Source organism: Hevea brasiliensis, chromosome 13 (genome assembly GCF_030052815.1).
Source record: "Hevea brasiliensis isolate MT/VB/25A 57/8 chromosome 13, ASM3005281v1, whole genome shotgun sequence".
Lineage (NCBI taxonomy): Eukaryota > Viridiplantae > Streptophyta > Magnoliopsida > Malpighiales > Euphorbiaceae > Hevea > Hevea brasiliensis.
The window spans coordinates 82,168,830-82,185,466 of NC_079505.1; the positions used below are offsets into that span (position 1 = coordinate 82,168,830).

General features: G+C 32.9%; 2 protein-coding genes across 2 annotated transcripts; both read left to right on the forward strand.

Annotated features, from left to right (window-relative positions):
* The first annotated feature begins 6,888 nt into the window (after positions 1 to 6,888).
* LOC131172214 (uncharacterized) lies at positions 6,889 to 7,806 on the forward strand. Its single transcript, XM_058133162.1, has one exon. It carries the CDS (start codon positions 6,889 to 6,891, stop codon positions 7,804 to 7,806), a length of 918 nt encoding a protein of 305 aa, XP_057989145.1.
* Positions 7,807 to 13,870: 6,064 nt separating this feature from the next.
* Positions 13,871 to 16,139, forward strand: LOC110657083 (polygalacturonase 1 beta-like protein 1). The gene is made up of 2 exons (XM_021814146.2): positions 13,871 to 14,022; positions 14,167 to 16,139. Exons 1-2 carry the CDS (start codon positions 13,951 to 13,953, stop codon positions 15,991 to 15,993), a joined length of 1,899 nt encoding a protein of 632 aa, XP_021669838.2. The 5' UTR covers positions 13,871 to 13,950; the 3' UTR covers positions 15,994 to 16,139.
* The last annotated feature ends 498 nt before the right edge of the window (positions 16,140 to 16,637 follow it).

Sequence of the window (16,637 nt, forward strand, 5' to 3'; positions counted from 1 at the left end):
GAAAAAGCTTTAAATAATTTGTTAATGCTAATATGTGAATCTTTATTTGAATTTGTGGAGTTAAAGATAATTCTCAAATATAATTATTTTGTATACAAGTTTTTATTGTGTATATTTCTTCTTAGCATTTGCCAATCAAATAGATAAAGAAGGGAGCACTCATTTTTATTCATTGCATTTATGAAATTCAGATATATAAGGCTCATATTGTTTATATTTGAAATTATAAAAGGGCAGAGGCTAATGAATAAATTGACGGAAAAGTTTGTGGAAATGTTACTGAGTTTATTTGAATTTGGATCAATTATTAATTGTTAAAATGCTAAAATTAATCAATTAGTAAATTGACCCTGAAAAAGACTTAAATCGAATAACTAAGAATTTTGGCACAGTTGCAAATTCACACTGCGGACGTGATATGGTTGACATTATATGCGTGGATCAATGGAGAGAGGACCTTGATAGAAATAACCAGAAGCCAGTGGCCATTACGAAATTAAATACAGACAATATAGAGCTGGACCACGGTTGAACATGACTCCCTCTCTCTCAATCAGTGTTATTAAATTCATTCCACAGATTATTTCGATGGATAAATTGGCCGATCAATGAGTCAATATTTTAATTAATGAGTTATCGGGTCAATAAAAAATTTAATTAATTATATTAATAAATAAATCTAATTAGGTTATATTTATTTGTATTTAATTTTAATAGTCTTTTTAATTTTTATATAAAAGTATTTATTTTTTAAATAATAATATTATTATTTTTTAATATAATTATGAGTAATACATAAAAAAATTAAAAATTTGTAAATGTCTTTTTAATATTTATTAAATATTAATTATCTATTAAAAAATTAAAAAAATATTTTATAAAATTTATGATATCATTGTGGAATAATATATATATATATATATATATATATATATATATATATATATATATATATATATATATATATATATATATATATAACTGTACTAAGTTAGCCCAGTTGATTGTGAGGTATTGTGTTCAATTCTCTTTTCTAACATTTAAAAGAATAAACTTTTACGATTGCTGAGAGAAATATTTTTTAATTAAATAAAAAATTATTTTCTATATAATTTAGAATTCTTATTTTAACGTTATTCTTATTTAGATAATATTACCATTAAGATTAAGATTGGGATACTAACCTTATAAATAGGGGGTATTATAAGAGAGATTATTTAGTTTTAGTTTAAGTGTAGAGAAATGACTTAGAGTCTAATAGGAAAATAATCTTGTCCTTTGCAGCCCATTTAGGAAGAAGATACTATTAGTGGTGCATTTATTGTGGGATTAAAGTAGTAAATATTTTAATTGTATCTAGAGAAAAATAGAAGGAACAAATTATGTATTTACTATAAGTGGTATGTGTATGGTATCGTTTGGATGTAACGAGATTAATGGGTAGAATATCAATGCTTTTACTCTATTATTGTAATTATTATTTGATGATAGAGGGAAATGGTGTGGATATAGGATTTTTTTTTTTTTTTTTTTGTAGATTCAGTCTACTATAGATCTTAAATACAAAATATATAGTGAGATCTAATAATAGATAGGTTTCATCTTGTATCTTGTGTCTTAAGTCAATTTCTTTAAAAAATAATAATAATAAAATAATTCTTACAAATTTTTAAAATAGATCAAATAAATCTTAAAGAATAAATAATTCTTTTTTTTAGATAAAATTTGGTAGTCCATTAATAAGAATAATAAGAATAGTACATTATAATATTTTCATAATGTGCGCACAGTGGGAGGAGACATAAGAGATTTTCCTATCTCAATTGAATTATACCAAGGTTCAGCTGTAATCCCTTACCTTTTTACATTAGTTTTAGATGAATTGACGAAACATATACAAAAGAGTATCCCTTGGTGCATGATGTTTGCAAATGATATAGTTCTAATAGACGAGACACGAGAAGGAGTTAATAAAAAGCTAGAACTTTGGAGAAGTACTCTAGAGTCAAAGGGTTTTAAATTAAGTAGAACGAAAATAGAATACATGCATTGCAAGTTCTGTGAAAGCCAAACTGGTGATAGGGAATGAATTAGTTTGGATGGAGTGGTACTGCCCCAAAGTAATCACTTTAAATATCTCTGCTCAAACCTTCAAGTAGATGGGGGATATGAGGAGGATGTTAGTCATAGGATTAAAGCTGTATGGTTTAAGTAAAGAAGTGTCACGAGAGTTTTATGTGATCGGGAGATTTCCAATAAGTTGAAAGAAAAATTTTACCGTACATTCGTACGACCGGTCATGTTATATGATAGTGAGTGTTATGCACTGAAAGAGTCGTATGTGTCTAAGATAAGAGTTGCGGATATGAAAATGTTAAGGTGGATGAGTAGTCATACTATACTAGATAGAGTCCATAATGAGAGTATTAGAAAAAATGTAGGAGTAGTGCCAATTGAGGATAAGTTGAGAGAAGGGAGATTGAGGTGGTCTGGTCATATGAAGAGTAGATATACAGAGGCTCCAGTTAGACAAGTAGAGCACATTAGGTTTGAGGATAGAAAGAAAAGAAGGGGTAGACCTAAACTGACTTAGAGGAGAGTAGTACAACATGACCTAGAAGCATTACACATTTATGAGGATTTAACCCAAAATCATTTAGAATAGAGAAAGAGAATCCATATAGCCGATCTCAAATTCTTGGGATAAAGGCTTAGTTGAATTGAATTGAGTTGTATTATAATATTCTCATAAGAGAAAAAAATACAAATATAGATAATTAAAATATTATGTTCAGAGATGATCTGGATGAAGTAGAATAACATTCCGAATAGTAACTAGTCTTTTTTGGAATCTTGTTACCTCTATGGCCCACAGAAAATATTAAATCACCAAACGTTAATGGAGGAATAGGCCATACTATCAGGCTTCATTGATAGAAGATCATTATCCATACCAGAGTATTTAACTAAAAGAAATCAACAATTTATACTATATTTTGAATTGCCAAATAACCTATTCAAATATTGAAAATAAAACCCCGCTAAGGAGAGAAAAATAAAACTCCAATAATGGGGAGAAAACAAGAGCCCAATACTGGAGAGAGAACCTAAGATCTATTCTTAAATGACACAAATCTGAGGAAAGAAACTCAAATTTATTTCAAACAAACATAAATCTGAGAGTTTATTAGAAAAAACTAACAAAAAAACAATAAAAGAAAAAGGAAAGAGAGAGGAGAGAGGTAAAAGAGGAGGAGAAACAAATAAGTCCTTTAACTTTAAAAAATAGATAAAAAAATATTTAACTATAATTTATCTCTAATATAAATTCAATCAAGACAATGCATAAAGATTTTTGAGTACACAGAGTCCTGAATAGGAATTTTACATATCTAATTTGCAATATTTTGTGGATATCTGCTACATCCTGTAGCAATTTGGTAAGTTATTCTCTATCTAATGGTTCAAAAAGTTTTTAAACAGAAACTAGGATGAAGATGATGAATCATAAAAAAACTTCTTAAATCATTCAATAAATAATAACTTATCAATTTGCACTAGGATGTAGTAGATATTTATCAGGATATTATAAATCAGTTACGCAAGATTGCTAATGACGATTCTGTGTGCGCTAAAAGATTTTTGTACATAATTTTGACTGAATTTATATTATAAGCAAATTATAATTCATTTTTTATTTCTTCTCTTTCAGAAGTTAAAGGTTTATTTATTCCTAATATAATAAAAAAGCATACTTAATTTATTTTTAAAATTTAAAAGACTTATTTAATTTTTTTTTTTAATTTTAAAAGACTTATTTAAACCTAAAACACTTAGAAGATTTATACAACTATCGACTCTTAAAGTACCTTAAAAGGCCAAAATATACTTTAATTTGATTTCCTTGTAAATTTATAATTTTCGCGGCCGCATTCTAATGAGTCTAACGGTCAACACTTGTTAGCAAATGAAACCAGCACCAATCAAGTTGGATGATGGAGATGGTAAACACGTTAAATTAACGAGACATATTTTCCCTAGCATTCAAGGCATTCATCCCCTAGCTCATTCACTCAATTTGAATTGAAATTTCATAATTGAATTCTTATATTTCGATCAATAATACTAACTACTGAAAAATATATACACTCTCAAATCCTAAAAATTCGAGCTGTTTTATGAATTTTTATAAATAAATATTAAAAAAATTATAGATTTTTTTCCCAAACACGACATGAAATTCATTTTGCTCAAATGAATATGAGTGTATAATAAAATTTAGAAAAAATCTGAACCATATATAGTCATATTATGATGGTGATGGTCATAGTCATAAATGTGTGGACATAGTATGATGGTGATGGTCATAATCATAAATATTTGGACATCTCAAGTCAAATTGAAAGAAATGTTTCCACAATCCTGGCCGTCCATCATCAAAACATGGGCAACAAATATATCATTTCATTTTTAGTTTACTAGTTGACTGAAATTGCAGCATTTTCTTGATTTATTTATTTCCTGCTTTCAGTTTCTTCTAGAGAAAGACCAACTTATGCACACCAAGATTTTTAATATTTTTTAAATCGGCTAAACACCCTTTTACTTTAATTGTAATGGGATTTAAATTCAAAATCTTACGATTTTAAAAACTACTCAAATGCTATAACGAAACTTAAATTCGAAATCTTACAACTTTAAAGAGGATTCATATACTAATGAACTAAAGCTCATTAAATCTATGTTTAAATTCTAACAAACAAGAGAAGAATTGCACTGCAGTTTAAGAAATATTGGTTTCAATTGATCAACATTACATTAGTCGTGGTGTGCAAAGCAACTGCAAGAATGGGGGCCAAAGTGAAGGGAGGGAAGGGGGCAAACCGATGGGCGAACTTACCATATTCATATCGCTAACATGTTAATTAAGGAACAATTAAGTGCTAGTTAATGCGTAATAAAATATGTATGATGCAAGACAAGCATGTTATTGAAATGCTATCTTAATTTTTCAAGAGGTTGGCAAAGGAAAGTGTGATGCACATTTGGCTGCAAGGTTTGAGCCCAAGAGACACACCAGGAAAGTTGAAGTAATCGTAATTTTTCTTCCCATGGTGGGGGCTACGATTTACTTGTTATTGAGTGGCTAGCACATGTCATTGAAGTTGACACGCATTAGCTAAGCCAACAAATGACACACATTGAAGTTGTGATGAAATTTAGCTTCCACATCATTGTTTTGACTGTCACATATATTAATGTACGTAATCAGATGTTATCTCTGCTTAATCAGGCCATGTGATAAATTTCATTCCAGATAATCAAAGATTTTTCTTCCTCATCACGTTAATCAGATCATATTATTGTTAACATTAATGAACATTTGAAATTAAATTAGAGTCTTTGAATTTAACATGGTTTTATTTTGTTTCAAATTAATGCACACCTATATAGAAGACCCCCGCCCTTAATGTCATTCCAAATTAAAATTCAGTTTAACTTCTACATCTTCAATTACAATTTGAGTTTTAAATTTCTCATAATAATTTAATTATTGAATATTTATCTTCCAATGTAAGAAATTAAGAGTTTAAATTTCAGTAAATACCCATTTTCGTTACAAAAATTTCTCATAAAAATAAGTATTTAGACACAATGATGACAATTTGATCTGTCAGGTCTTATTATGGGTGTATTGCTACTGTTTCTTGCACTATCTTGCTAAAAATAGGAAGCCATATGATCCCCGTAGAGGTTTCAATTACGAAGATCCTTTCTCTCGCTATTTGTTTCTTATTTGTGCTTGTCCTCTATGATTAAAGCAGCTGAGAAATTAATTTAATATTTTTTCTAAATTTAAAAATCTTAATTTATTTTTAAGGGTTTAAATTATTAGAGAAATAAAATTATTCTTAAAGTTCTCACCTACAAATCTAAATTTTTAGGTCAAGTTGTTCAAAGTTTGAATTCTAACCCCCTGTGTATATTGATTAAATATTTTAGTATAAGATTAAGTATGTTTGTACTTGTTCATGCTTCAAACTTAGTAGGGAGGTGAAAACTCCTTTTATAGATAAACTTTTAGATTAAGTCATTTCTTTACATAGTTCACAGGTATTTTGGTTAAATAAATTAAAACCTTTACTTTGGTTAATGATTATATCTAAAACTTTTAATTTTGGACAATTTAATTATAACTTTCAAAATTGAAGAATTTTTTACCGAAAATTCAAAAACCAATTTAGAGATTTTGACTTTTTACACCTAAATTACCATGTGACATGTTATATCTCATTGGTTAATTTTTTTTTTTTTATTTGATTCATCTCTCTCTCTCTCTCTCTCTCTCTCTCTGTTCTGAGCAATCAAGCTCACTTAGTGCGGAATTCCTACTCTTTTGTTTTATTAGTTGATACAGATAGTCAGCATAGCAGCAAAGGAAATAAAGAGAAGATTAGCTAGCTATTACAACAACTTAGCCACGTGTACAGAGTTTGTTTTAGAACAGTTAGTATGTTAGTTTTGACTGCTGTAACTTCCTATATTTCTTGTATTTAAGTTTAGTAGCTTAGTAGAGAAACTACTTTTTTTTTTTGTACAGATTCATTCTTCATCAATGAGATTGATTCTCTTTTCTTCTCTATCTTCTGTATAATTTTTCTTTTGCTTTACAAAGTTCACATGGTATCAGAGCAATTTCGTTTTCTTTTTCATTGATTCATTCCCAATTTGAAACCCTAAAACTCTGGATCTTCTATGGCCCTTGGTACAGTTCATCCAACTTAAGATCCATCAAGCTATTACTATCTTCATCCTATTGAAAATCCAGCATTGGTTCTAGCGTCTCCTGTTCTCACAGGACCAAATTATCATTCCTGGTCTCGAGCAATGAAGATGGCATTAATGTCAAAGAATAAATTAAAGTTCATTGATGGTTCTTTACAAATTCCTGCAATCACAAATCCACTTTACTCTGCTTGGGAGCGATGTAATACCATGGTATTATCTTGGTTAACTCACTCTTTATCTCAATATATTACCCAAAGAATTTTATGGATTGATAAGGCTATAGATGTTTGGAAAGACCTTAAAGAAAGATTTGCTCAAGATAATATTTTGAGAATATCAGATTTACAAGAAGAAATTTTTAGTCTCAAGCAAGGAGATAGCTCTGTTACAGAGTATTTTACTGAATTGAAAATCTTGTGGGATGAGTTTATTAATTTCAAACCTCTTCCTGTATGTTCATGCCCTAACCGATCTATTTGTGGAGCTATAGTCAAGATCAAGAAATATCAAGATCATGACTATGTTATTAGGTTTCTTAAAGGTTTAAATGAGCAATTTGGTACTATCAAGTCTCAAATCCTGTTATTGGATCCGTTTCCTTCCATTAACAAAGCCTTTTCTTTGGTGATACAACAAGAAAGACATATTGGTTACTCTAATGCTAGTACATTTGGAGCTAATCCCATAGATGTGAAAGCTTTTGTTAATAAGGTTTCTCAAGATCCTAGAACCAGGCCTTTTTCTTCTCAGAAATTTGCTCCAAAATTTTTTGTTGGAATTGGTGATAATAGGTTTTGTACCTACTGTGGGAAGACAAGACATAAAATCAAGACTTGTTACAAGAAGCATGGGTATCCTCTAGGCTATAAGCAGAGATTTTATAATGCATATGCTAATATGATAAGTTTTTATGAGTTACAGCATGGTGATCAACAATTCACAGTCAATTTTACACCACAACATTCTACACCTCAAGGAAATCATAGTAGCACAAGTGTTGCTCTTACTCAAGAATAGTATCAAAATCTGTTGACTTTACTTCAATCTACTCAACTTGACAGCAAACCTTCCACTCCCATTTCTAATGCTAATACCACTTTTCCATCAGTCGCTCCTGTTTCTTCTTCTTATAACAATTCCAATCTTCTGTTACTAACCTAGTTTCATCCATCATGCCTTAATTAGGTACACATCTTGTTTTATCTTGTTCCTCTGCTCTTGATCAATGGATTATTGATACAGGAGCTACTAATCAGATCACATACAACATGAAGTCTTTTATTGCATATAAGTCCATTAAACTAATAGTTGTCACTATGCCTAATGGTAATAAAGTATAAGCTATCATTTCTGGTATTTTCAAGATTTCATATTCTTTAATTCTAACTGATGTTCTGTATATTCCTCAATTTACCTTTAATCTTCTTTCTGTTAGCAAAGTCGCTTCTCTTACGCATTATTCTTTCATTTTTCATGCTAATTACTGTGTCATTCAGAATCTGAGCAAGAGTAGGATTGGTATAGCTAAAGCTCATGAAGGGTTATATGTACTAGTACCAACTCAATCCAATTCCTCACTTCAGTCTTCTTCTCATCAATCACTTCAGAAACCTCCTTTGACATATGGCACTACAAATTGGGCCATCCTTCAGATTCAAGACTTAGGCTTTTACATAGATATATTCCTACTGTTACATATAAAAACCATAAGTGTTGTGATGAATGTCATTTTGCAAAGCATAAATCTTTACCTTTTCCTGTAAGCACTTCCAAATCCAATAAAGCATTTGAGCTTATTCATGTTGACATTTGGGGTCCTTTCACCATTACATCTATACATAATCATAAGTATTTCTTAACTATGGTGAATGATTACACTAGACACACATGGTTATTTCTTTTCCAAACAAAATCTCAAGCTAGAACCTCTCTTCAATCATTATTTTCCATGGTAAAAACACAATTTCAATCCAAAATTAAAATTGTTTTAAGTAACAATGGCATTGAATTTTACATGCCAGAGTTTTACAATTCTAAAGGAACAATTCATCAAACCTCTTGTATAGAAACTCCATAGCAAAATAGTATTGTAGAGAGAAAACACCAACATATTCTTAATGTTGCAAGAGCTTTATTATTTCAAGCTAATTTGCCCAAAGTATACTGGTCTTATACTGTTTCACATGTTGTTTTTCTCATTAATAGGCTACCTACTCCTCTTCTTCACAATAAATCTCCTTATGAATTACTTTATCATCACACTCCTAACTTTGATGATCTAAGGGTTTTTGGTTCTTTGTGGATCCAAATTTGACCCTCGAGCTAGAAAATGTATCTTTCTAGGATATAAGCCAGGAACTAAAGGATTTGTTCTCTTAGACTTGCATACTAGGTCTATTTTTCTGTCTAGAAATGTTACTTTCCATGAGCATATTTGTCCATTGCATTCTGCTCATAATTTCTTTTCTCCCATTTCTCTTCCACAAGATTCTATAATTCGTTTTTCAAATGTTTCATTTCCTCATCCTTCTCATTCTTCTTCTATTCCTTTTACATCTAATCATTTAGTTCCAAGACATTCTATTAGAACCAGAAGGCCTCCCACTTATTTGTAGGATTACCATTGCAACATTTCATATGCTGTAGCTACTACTCAGTCACCTCCATTTTCAGGTAATCCTCATCCTTTGTCTCGTATACTTTCTTATTCTCATCCTTCATTTCCTCAGTTTCATTACACTCTTTTTATTATTGTCAATAAAGAACCAAAAACCTATAATCAAGATGTCAAATATGAGTGCTAGAGGCAAGCTATGCAAGCTAAGATTACTGCCCTTAAGCAGAATAATACTTGGGTGGTTACTGATCTTCCTAAAGGAAAGAATGCAATTGGTTGTAAATGGGTCTTTAGGATCAAATACAAGGCAGATGGCTAGGCTAAGAGATATAAGGCTAGGCTAGTTGGAAAGGGCTACACACAGACAGAGGGCATAGACTATTTTGATACTTTTTCTTCAGTGGCAAAAATCACAATGGTTAGACTCTTATTGGTTCTTGCCGCTACTAATTCTTGGCATCTTCATTAGTTAGATGTGAATAATGCTTTTCTCCATGGGGAACTTAATGAAGAAGTCTATATGATTTTGCCCCCTGGGTTCATAGCTTCTAAACCAAATCAAGTTTGTCATTTGCAAAAGTCTCTTTATGGCCTCACGCAAGCGAGTAGGCAGTGGTTCTTTAAACTTTCCACTGCTCTTCTTTCCCTTGGCTATTCACATTCACAATATGACTATTCCCTTTTTGTTAAGAATTCAGAGGATTCCATTACTGTTCTCTTAGTTTATGTAGATGACATTATTGTAGCTAGTACCAATATTGAAGAAATTCATAGTGTTAAAGCATATTTAGATGCTACTTTTAAAAACAAAGACTTGGGGGATTTCAAATTTTTTCTTGGTTTGGAGATAGCAAGAACCAAGCAGGGTATTGCTTTAAATCAAAGGAAACATGCTCTGGATATTTCGTCTGGTGCAGGTTTTCTTGATGCTAAACCAGCTAGAACACCTATGGATTCCAAGATCAAGCTTAGTAAAAACGCAGGTAATCCTCTACTAGATAACTCCTAATACAGGAGAGTCATTGGAAGACTATTGTACCTCACTTCAACTAGGCTTGACATTTCATTTGCTGTACAACAATTAAGTTAGTTCCTAGATATTCCAACTTCCTTGCATATGCAGGCTGCCCATCGTGTGCTTAGATATATTAAAGGGTCTCTTGGTGCTGGTTTGTTTTTTCCAACTGCTTCTCCTATGCAAATTAAGGCCTACAGTGACTTAGATTGGGCATGGTGTGTTGACACTAGAAAATCAGTCACTAGTTATCTCATTTATCTCGATTCTTCCTCAATTTCTTAGAAAGCTAAGAAGCAAACAACTGTTTCTAGGTCTTCTTCATAAGCAGAGCACAAAGCACTAACTGCCACTACTTATGAAGTTCAATGGCTATTTTATCTGCTCCATGATTTGCATGTTTCTCATTCTCAACCAGCCTTGCTCTTTTGTGACAATAAATCTACTCTTCAAATTGTTACAAATCCCACATTTCACGAACGTACTAAACATATAAAAATAGATTGTCACATTGCTATAGAGAAGGTTCAACCTGGTTTCATCAAGTTGCTTCCTCTTTCTTCTGTAGCTCAGTTGGCAGATATTTGTACCAAACCTCTAGCTATTATTCCTTTTCATGGTCTGTTAGTCAAGCTAGGGATGATTAATATCTACTCTCCAGCTTCTGGGGGTTGGGGGGGGGGGGGGTGTATTAGTTGATACAGATAGTGAGCATAGTAGCAAAGGAAATAAAGAGAAGAAAGAAGTCAAAATTGGCTAGCTATTACAACAACTTAGCCACATGTACAAAGTTTTTTTTAGAATAATTAGTATGTTAGTTTTGACTGCTGTAATTTCCTATATTTCTTGTATTTAAGCTCAGTAGCTTGGTAGAGAAACTACTTTTTTTTTTTTTTGTACAGATTCATTCTTCATCAATGAGACCGATTCTCTTTTCTCCTCTAGCTTCTCTATAATTTTTCTTTTGCTTTACAAAGTTCACATGTTTGGAGATAGAGAAAGAGGGGGAGAATGAGAGAGAGAGGGGGAGAGACAGACAGAGAACGAGGAAGAGAGAGAGAGAGAGAGAGAACAAAGGATAGAGAGATGAATCAAATAAAAAAAATAAAAAATATAACATGGCATGTCACTTGGCAATCTAGGTATAAAAAGTCAAAATTTCTAAATTGATTTTTGAATTTTGGATAAAAATTCTTTAATTTTGAAAGTTATAACTAAATTATCTAAAATTAAAAGTTTTAGATATAATTAGTAATTAACGTAAAGGTTTAGATTTATTTAGCTAATACGCCTAGTTCAGAGTTCTAATCCTAACCTTTATTTATTGATTAAATGTTTCAGTATAAGATTAAATGTATTTACGCATGTTTACGGTTCAAACTTAGTAGAGAGGTGAGAACTTGTTTTATAGATAAACTTTTATGTTAAGTTTTTATTTATATAGTTTAAAATTCGAATCCTAATTCCTTATTTATTAATTAAATATTTCAGTAGAAGATTAAATGTGTCTGCGCTTATTTGCGCTTCAAGCTTAGTAGAGAGATGAGAACTCCTTTTTACAGACATTGATCATGCAAGTAGATGGTAACCACGTTCTCTTAATCATTGCAATAATCCAAATCAATGTTCAAATAATGACAATATTATTATTTATGGCACGTTATAAATTTGGTTATAGTAAAAGTAAAAGTCTAATCACTACACTAATTATTTGAGAGATGGTCACGAGACACCAGCCAAGCCAAGGCAAAACAATGCGGATTCTGAGTCAGTGACGGCCGGGGAAGAATACATATATGCCATGGAAACACGAAGAAACGACTTTTTCAACACTGATCGATCGTGTAAAAGAACAAGCAGTCTTTTTCTTTCTTGAATAAATTTCAGTTGACAATTATATGAAAATCAATCATTCAATTGGCATAATGAACATATATATAGACGACTAATAAAATGTCGTTTGGTGAAGTAGGCAAATGTGAACAGACAACTCATGAAAAAAAAGAAAAAAAAAAAGAGAGAGAGAGAGAGAGCAAACATATCATTAAATCTCCTTAAAATGTGGGGTAACTTATGTTTTATATAATCACAACAATTATAGACATATAGACACCTTTTTAAATGTTTGCCTCAACCTTAAGCTTGGGGGAGTGAACAGGACTGGTCCTTATTTCCTTTAATGTTGATTTTTGTTTTTCTGTTTCACGATTAATAATAATAAATTAAAAAAAAAACTTTGAATTTGAGGTTGTTGATTTTGGGCCGAGAATGCTGTCCTCATTGGAATGGGCCTAAAACATCCAAATCAACCATGAGTACGTAGTATATTATGGGCTTCATAGGCTCAACACTTGCTAGTTTCATTTTATTATTTTTTTTAAAATAAAATTAATAATTTCACTGATAATCGTCCAAGAAAACATCAACTACAATACGCTGCAAGCTATCTCACATAGCCAGGGACCTGACCTCCCCCATACAATTGGAACATATAACGAAGCATATATTGAATGTCCTCCATGGATCCAAAAACGAAGCATATATGAACTTTGACATATTCTGATACTTCTATTATTATATTGTCGCCAGAAGCTCTTAAAAAGCAATATATATATATACGCACACAGACAACTTCAGCTACAAATTATATGTTGGTTTTTGTCTTTACTCTCTCTGATTAGTTAAGAAGAGTGCTTACCATTTTGAGATTCGTGTTTTGTGGAATCTGCCCAACTGCCCCTGCTTTGATCCTGGTTTTCCTCAGACATTACGCTGTTGTTTACGGAGAAAGTATCAGTTTCCCTCATCCATTTATGTGGTCTAGATTTCCTAACCCTATCTCAGTCAACCATTTTCCATGTTTAATCCTTAGTTTAACTCCCTTAAAACAATGATCCTTGTCTTGATTAGTAATATCTTAATTAGATCGAAATCTGTTTTCAGTGTCTCCTAAATCCCTGTTCACACACTACTGTCATTGTTATATATCTGCATACTAGTTTTTTGGAGTACTCTTTTAATTTTGTCAGGTAGTGGCCAGGGGTGTCTACCATTTTCGTTATTTTATAGCGCAATCTAGCTATAGCTAGCTAGGGTTTTTATTTTTTCTTTTCAAAGATAGAAATTGTTATGTTAGAGTGAGACCAAAGCCAATGTTGGTCTTAGTTCATAACTTGAATTAATGAATAACTTAGTGGAGAATGATGAATTTTATTATCTCTCAATCATTTTTAGCAAAGCAAAGGTATTCCTTCAAATTTAATTTGTTTTAATTTTTCTGGGCATAACATGCACGTAGCTGGACAACCATTTATAGCTTCTCAATGACACCTGATAGCCAAAAAGGCACAGTTGTGCCACTGCCAGCAATAGATTACTCGACAAACTTTTTTTTAAAGCCAAACTCGGCAGAAAAGCAAAGTAGCTGCAGCTAGTACACTTCTCTTATTTATTCCTCTAAGAAGCATACTTATACATCTCTATATTTCCATAGCAAGGAGCCATTTACACGCATGCACCAAACAAAACAATGGGTAGAGAAGAAGTCACCCAAATGACTATTCTCTTCTTCTTTCTTTTGTTATCAATCTTATCTTTCAAGGTATAAGAATATCTTTACTTCCCCAGCACGTATAATTATTCATTTTCTACGTACATTTTTTTTTAGCTTGTCTTGCCATTTTTACGCGTGAATGTAATTTTGCTTAACTACATGCATATCTTCTTCTTGTCTTGTTGTATACAGGCTTCTTCTGCTCCTACAAGTGTACACAAGCAAAATTACCCTTCAACCCAGTTGAATCCCTTTTCTCCAAGGGCATCTCTGATTCGATATTGGAAGAAACACATCTCTAACAGCCTCCCTAAACCACCATTTCTCATCACCAAAGCGTCTCCACTCAGTACCGTAGACTCAGCTTTCTTCTCCAAACTCGCCAGCCAGAACTCACTCTCTTCACATCTGGACTCTTTTTGTTCCCTGGCTAACTTGTTCTGCTCCTTCGACTCAAAACCAAGTTTAGGCAATCATGACCAAGATGCCAACTTTGCACTTTATTCCAACAAACATTTTGCAAACTATGGCAGGGCAAACCTCGGAGGGATCGACTCGTTCAAGAATTACTCCAACGGATTGAACTCGGCTGCTGACTCATTTATTCGGTACAGCCGTGAAGGTACAGGCCATAGTGAAACATTCACAAATTATGCTAGCGATGGAAATGTTGCCAATGCAACCTTTGGAAACTACGGCGCTGGTGCCACTGGCGGCTCCGTTGAGTTCAAGAACTATGACGATCGAGTCAACGTACCGGGTCTCCAATTCATCACATATGACTCGGATGGCAATAATCATAAGCTCTCATTTTCAACCTACAGCGGTGATACAAATTCTGGTTCTCAAGCATTTACCAGCTATGGCAAGAAAGGGAACGGGGTCCCAGCTGAGTTCACAAGCTATAGTGGAGATTCAAACATTATTGAATCTACATTTACTGGTTATGGTGATTTAGGCAATGCAGCCAATGACACGTTCAAGGGTTATGGCATTTCAGGTAACAACCCACACAATAATTTCAAGAGTTATGCTACTGGTGCAAACTCTGCCATTGATAGCTTCTCGAGCTACAGGAATGGAGCCAATGTTGGCCAAGATTCATTTCTGTCTTATGCCAGGAATACAAACGCAGGGAAAGTTAGTTTCACGAATTATGGGAAAACATTCAACCCTGGCAATGACACATTTAAAGAATACGGCAAAGGGTCCGAGGGTATGACCACCATTGACTTCAAAACTTATGGTCCTGATCGATCGTTCAAGGATTATATTGAAAAGGGTGTATCTTTCGCTGGTTATACTAATAAAAGCAGCAGCAGTAGTAGCGGCAGATCTGTAAGTAGCAGTTGGGTGGAGCCTGGCAAGTTTTTCAGGGAGTCCATGTTGAAGAAAGGGAATGTTATGGTGATGCCGGACATTAGAGACAGTATGCCCGCAAGATCATTTTTACCGAGATCAATTGTGTCAAAATTGCCGTTCTCATCCCCTCGCCTCTCAGAGCTGAAGGAAATTTTTCATGCGCCAGAGAACTCAACCATGGAGCGTGTGCTTGTGAATGCGCTGGCTGAGTGCGAGAGAGCACCTAGCAAAGGTGAAACCAAGAGGTGTGTTGGGTCAGCTGAGGACATGATAGACTTCGCAGTCTCGGTCTTGGGCCGAAATGTGGTGGTGAGGACCACAGAAAATGTTAATGGGTCAAAGAAAAATGTGATAATAGGATCAGTGAGAGGGGTGAACGGTGGGGAAGTAACGAAATCAGTGTCTTGTCACCAGAGTCTATACCCATACTTATTGTATTATTGCCATTCAGTGCCCAAAGTGAGGGTTTATGAGGCGGAAATTTTGGATGTCGAGAGCAAAGCCAAGGTGAATCTTGGTGTTGCAATTTGCCATATTGACACGTCTGCTTGGGGACCAGAACATGGGGCATTTTTGGCACTAGGGTCAAGACCTGGGCAAATTGAGGTCTGCCACTGGATCTTTGAGAACGACATGACTTGGACCATTGGTGATTGAAGATGAGCCGCTGTTACTTGCGTTTGATTAATGAAATTTTGTGCTTGGTGATTTGTGTCATTTTTTTTCCTTCGATGAGAATTATGCAAGGAAACGATCTCCATAGACACATTCCATGAAAATGTACTCAATTTCAATTGCTTTAATATTGTTTTCCACTCATTTCTTTTTTTTTTCTTTTGCCTTGAGAGTTTTTTTATAATTAAAATATGTAAATTTTAATTTTAAATATTCTATATTTTTTTTATTTCAGCATAAACATTAATACTAAACTTAAGTAGCATAGTTCTTTATAAAGAGAGAAAAATGGGGTTAGGTGCTTCACTTCTACTCTCACCTTTCTTCATAAATTGACATTATGCTTTCACAGTTTCACTCCCACCTTTCCGTATAAATTGACATGACAATGGACCTTTTTCTCTCTTTTATTCGCAGGAAGTTCTTTGTTGGTGGATCTTATTTATAGCAACAATTTGATGAAGTAATATACATAACTCTCCACTCCACTAAACACCATTCAGAGTTGGCGAACGTAAAGACAACAATAATCGGCAATGATATGTCTAGAAACCTGAGGGCCATTGCCATATTCCATGGCAGAAGTAGAAAGTTAAAGGTCCTGGTGTTTGGAGTAAAAGGAAATC

Bases quoted from the DNA above. Each gene is read 5' to 3' on its own strand.
- LOC131172214 (XM_058133162.1), top strand. From the start codon at position 6,889: ATGAAGATGGCATTAATGTCAAAGAATAAATTAAAGTTCATTGATGGT.
- LOC110657083 (XM_021814146.2), top strand. From the start codon at position 13,951: ATGGGTAGAGAAGAAGTCACCCAAATGACTATTCTCTTCTTCTTTCTT. The intron at 14,023-14,166 runs GTATAAGAATAT...TGTTGTATACAG, and splicing joins TATCAATCTTATCTTTCAAG to GCTTCTTCTGCTCCTACAAG.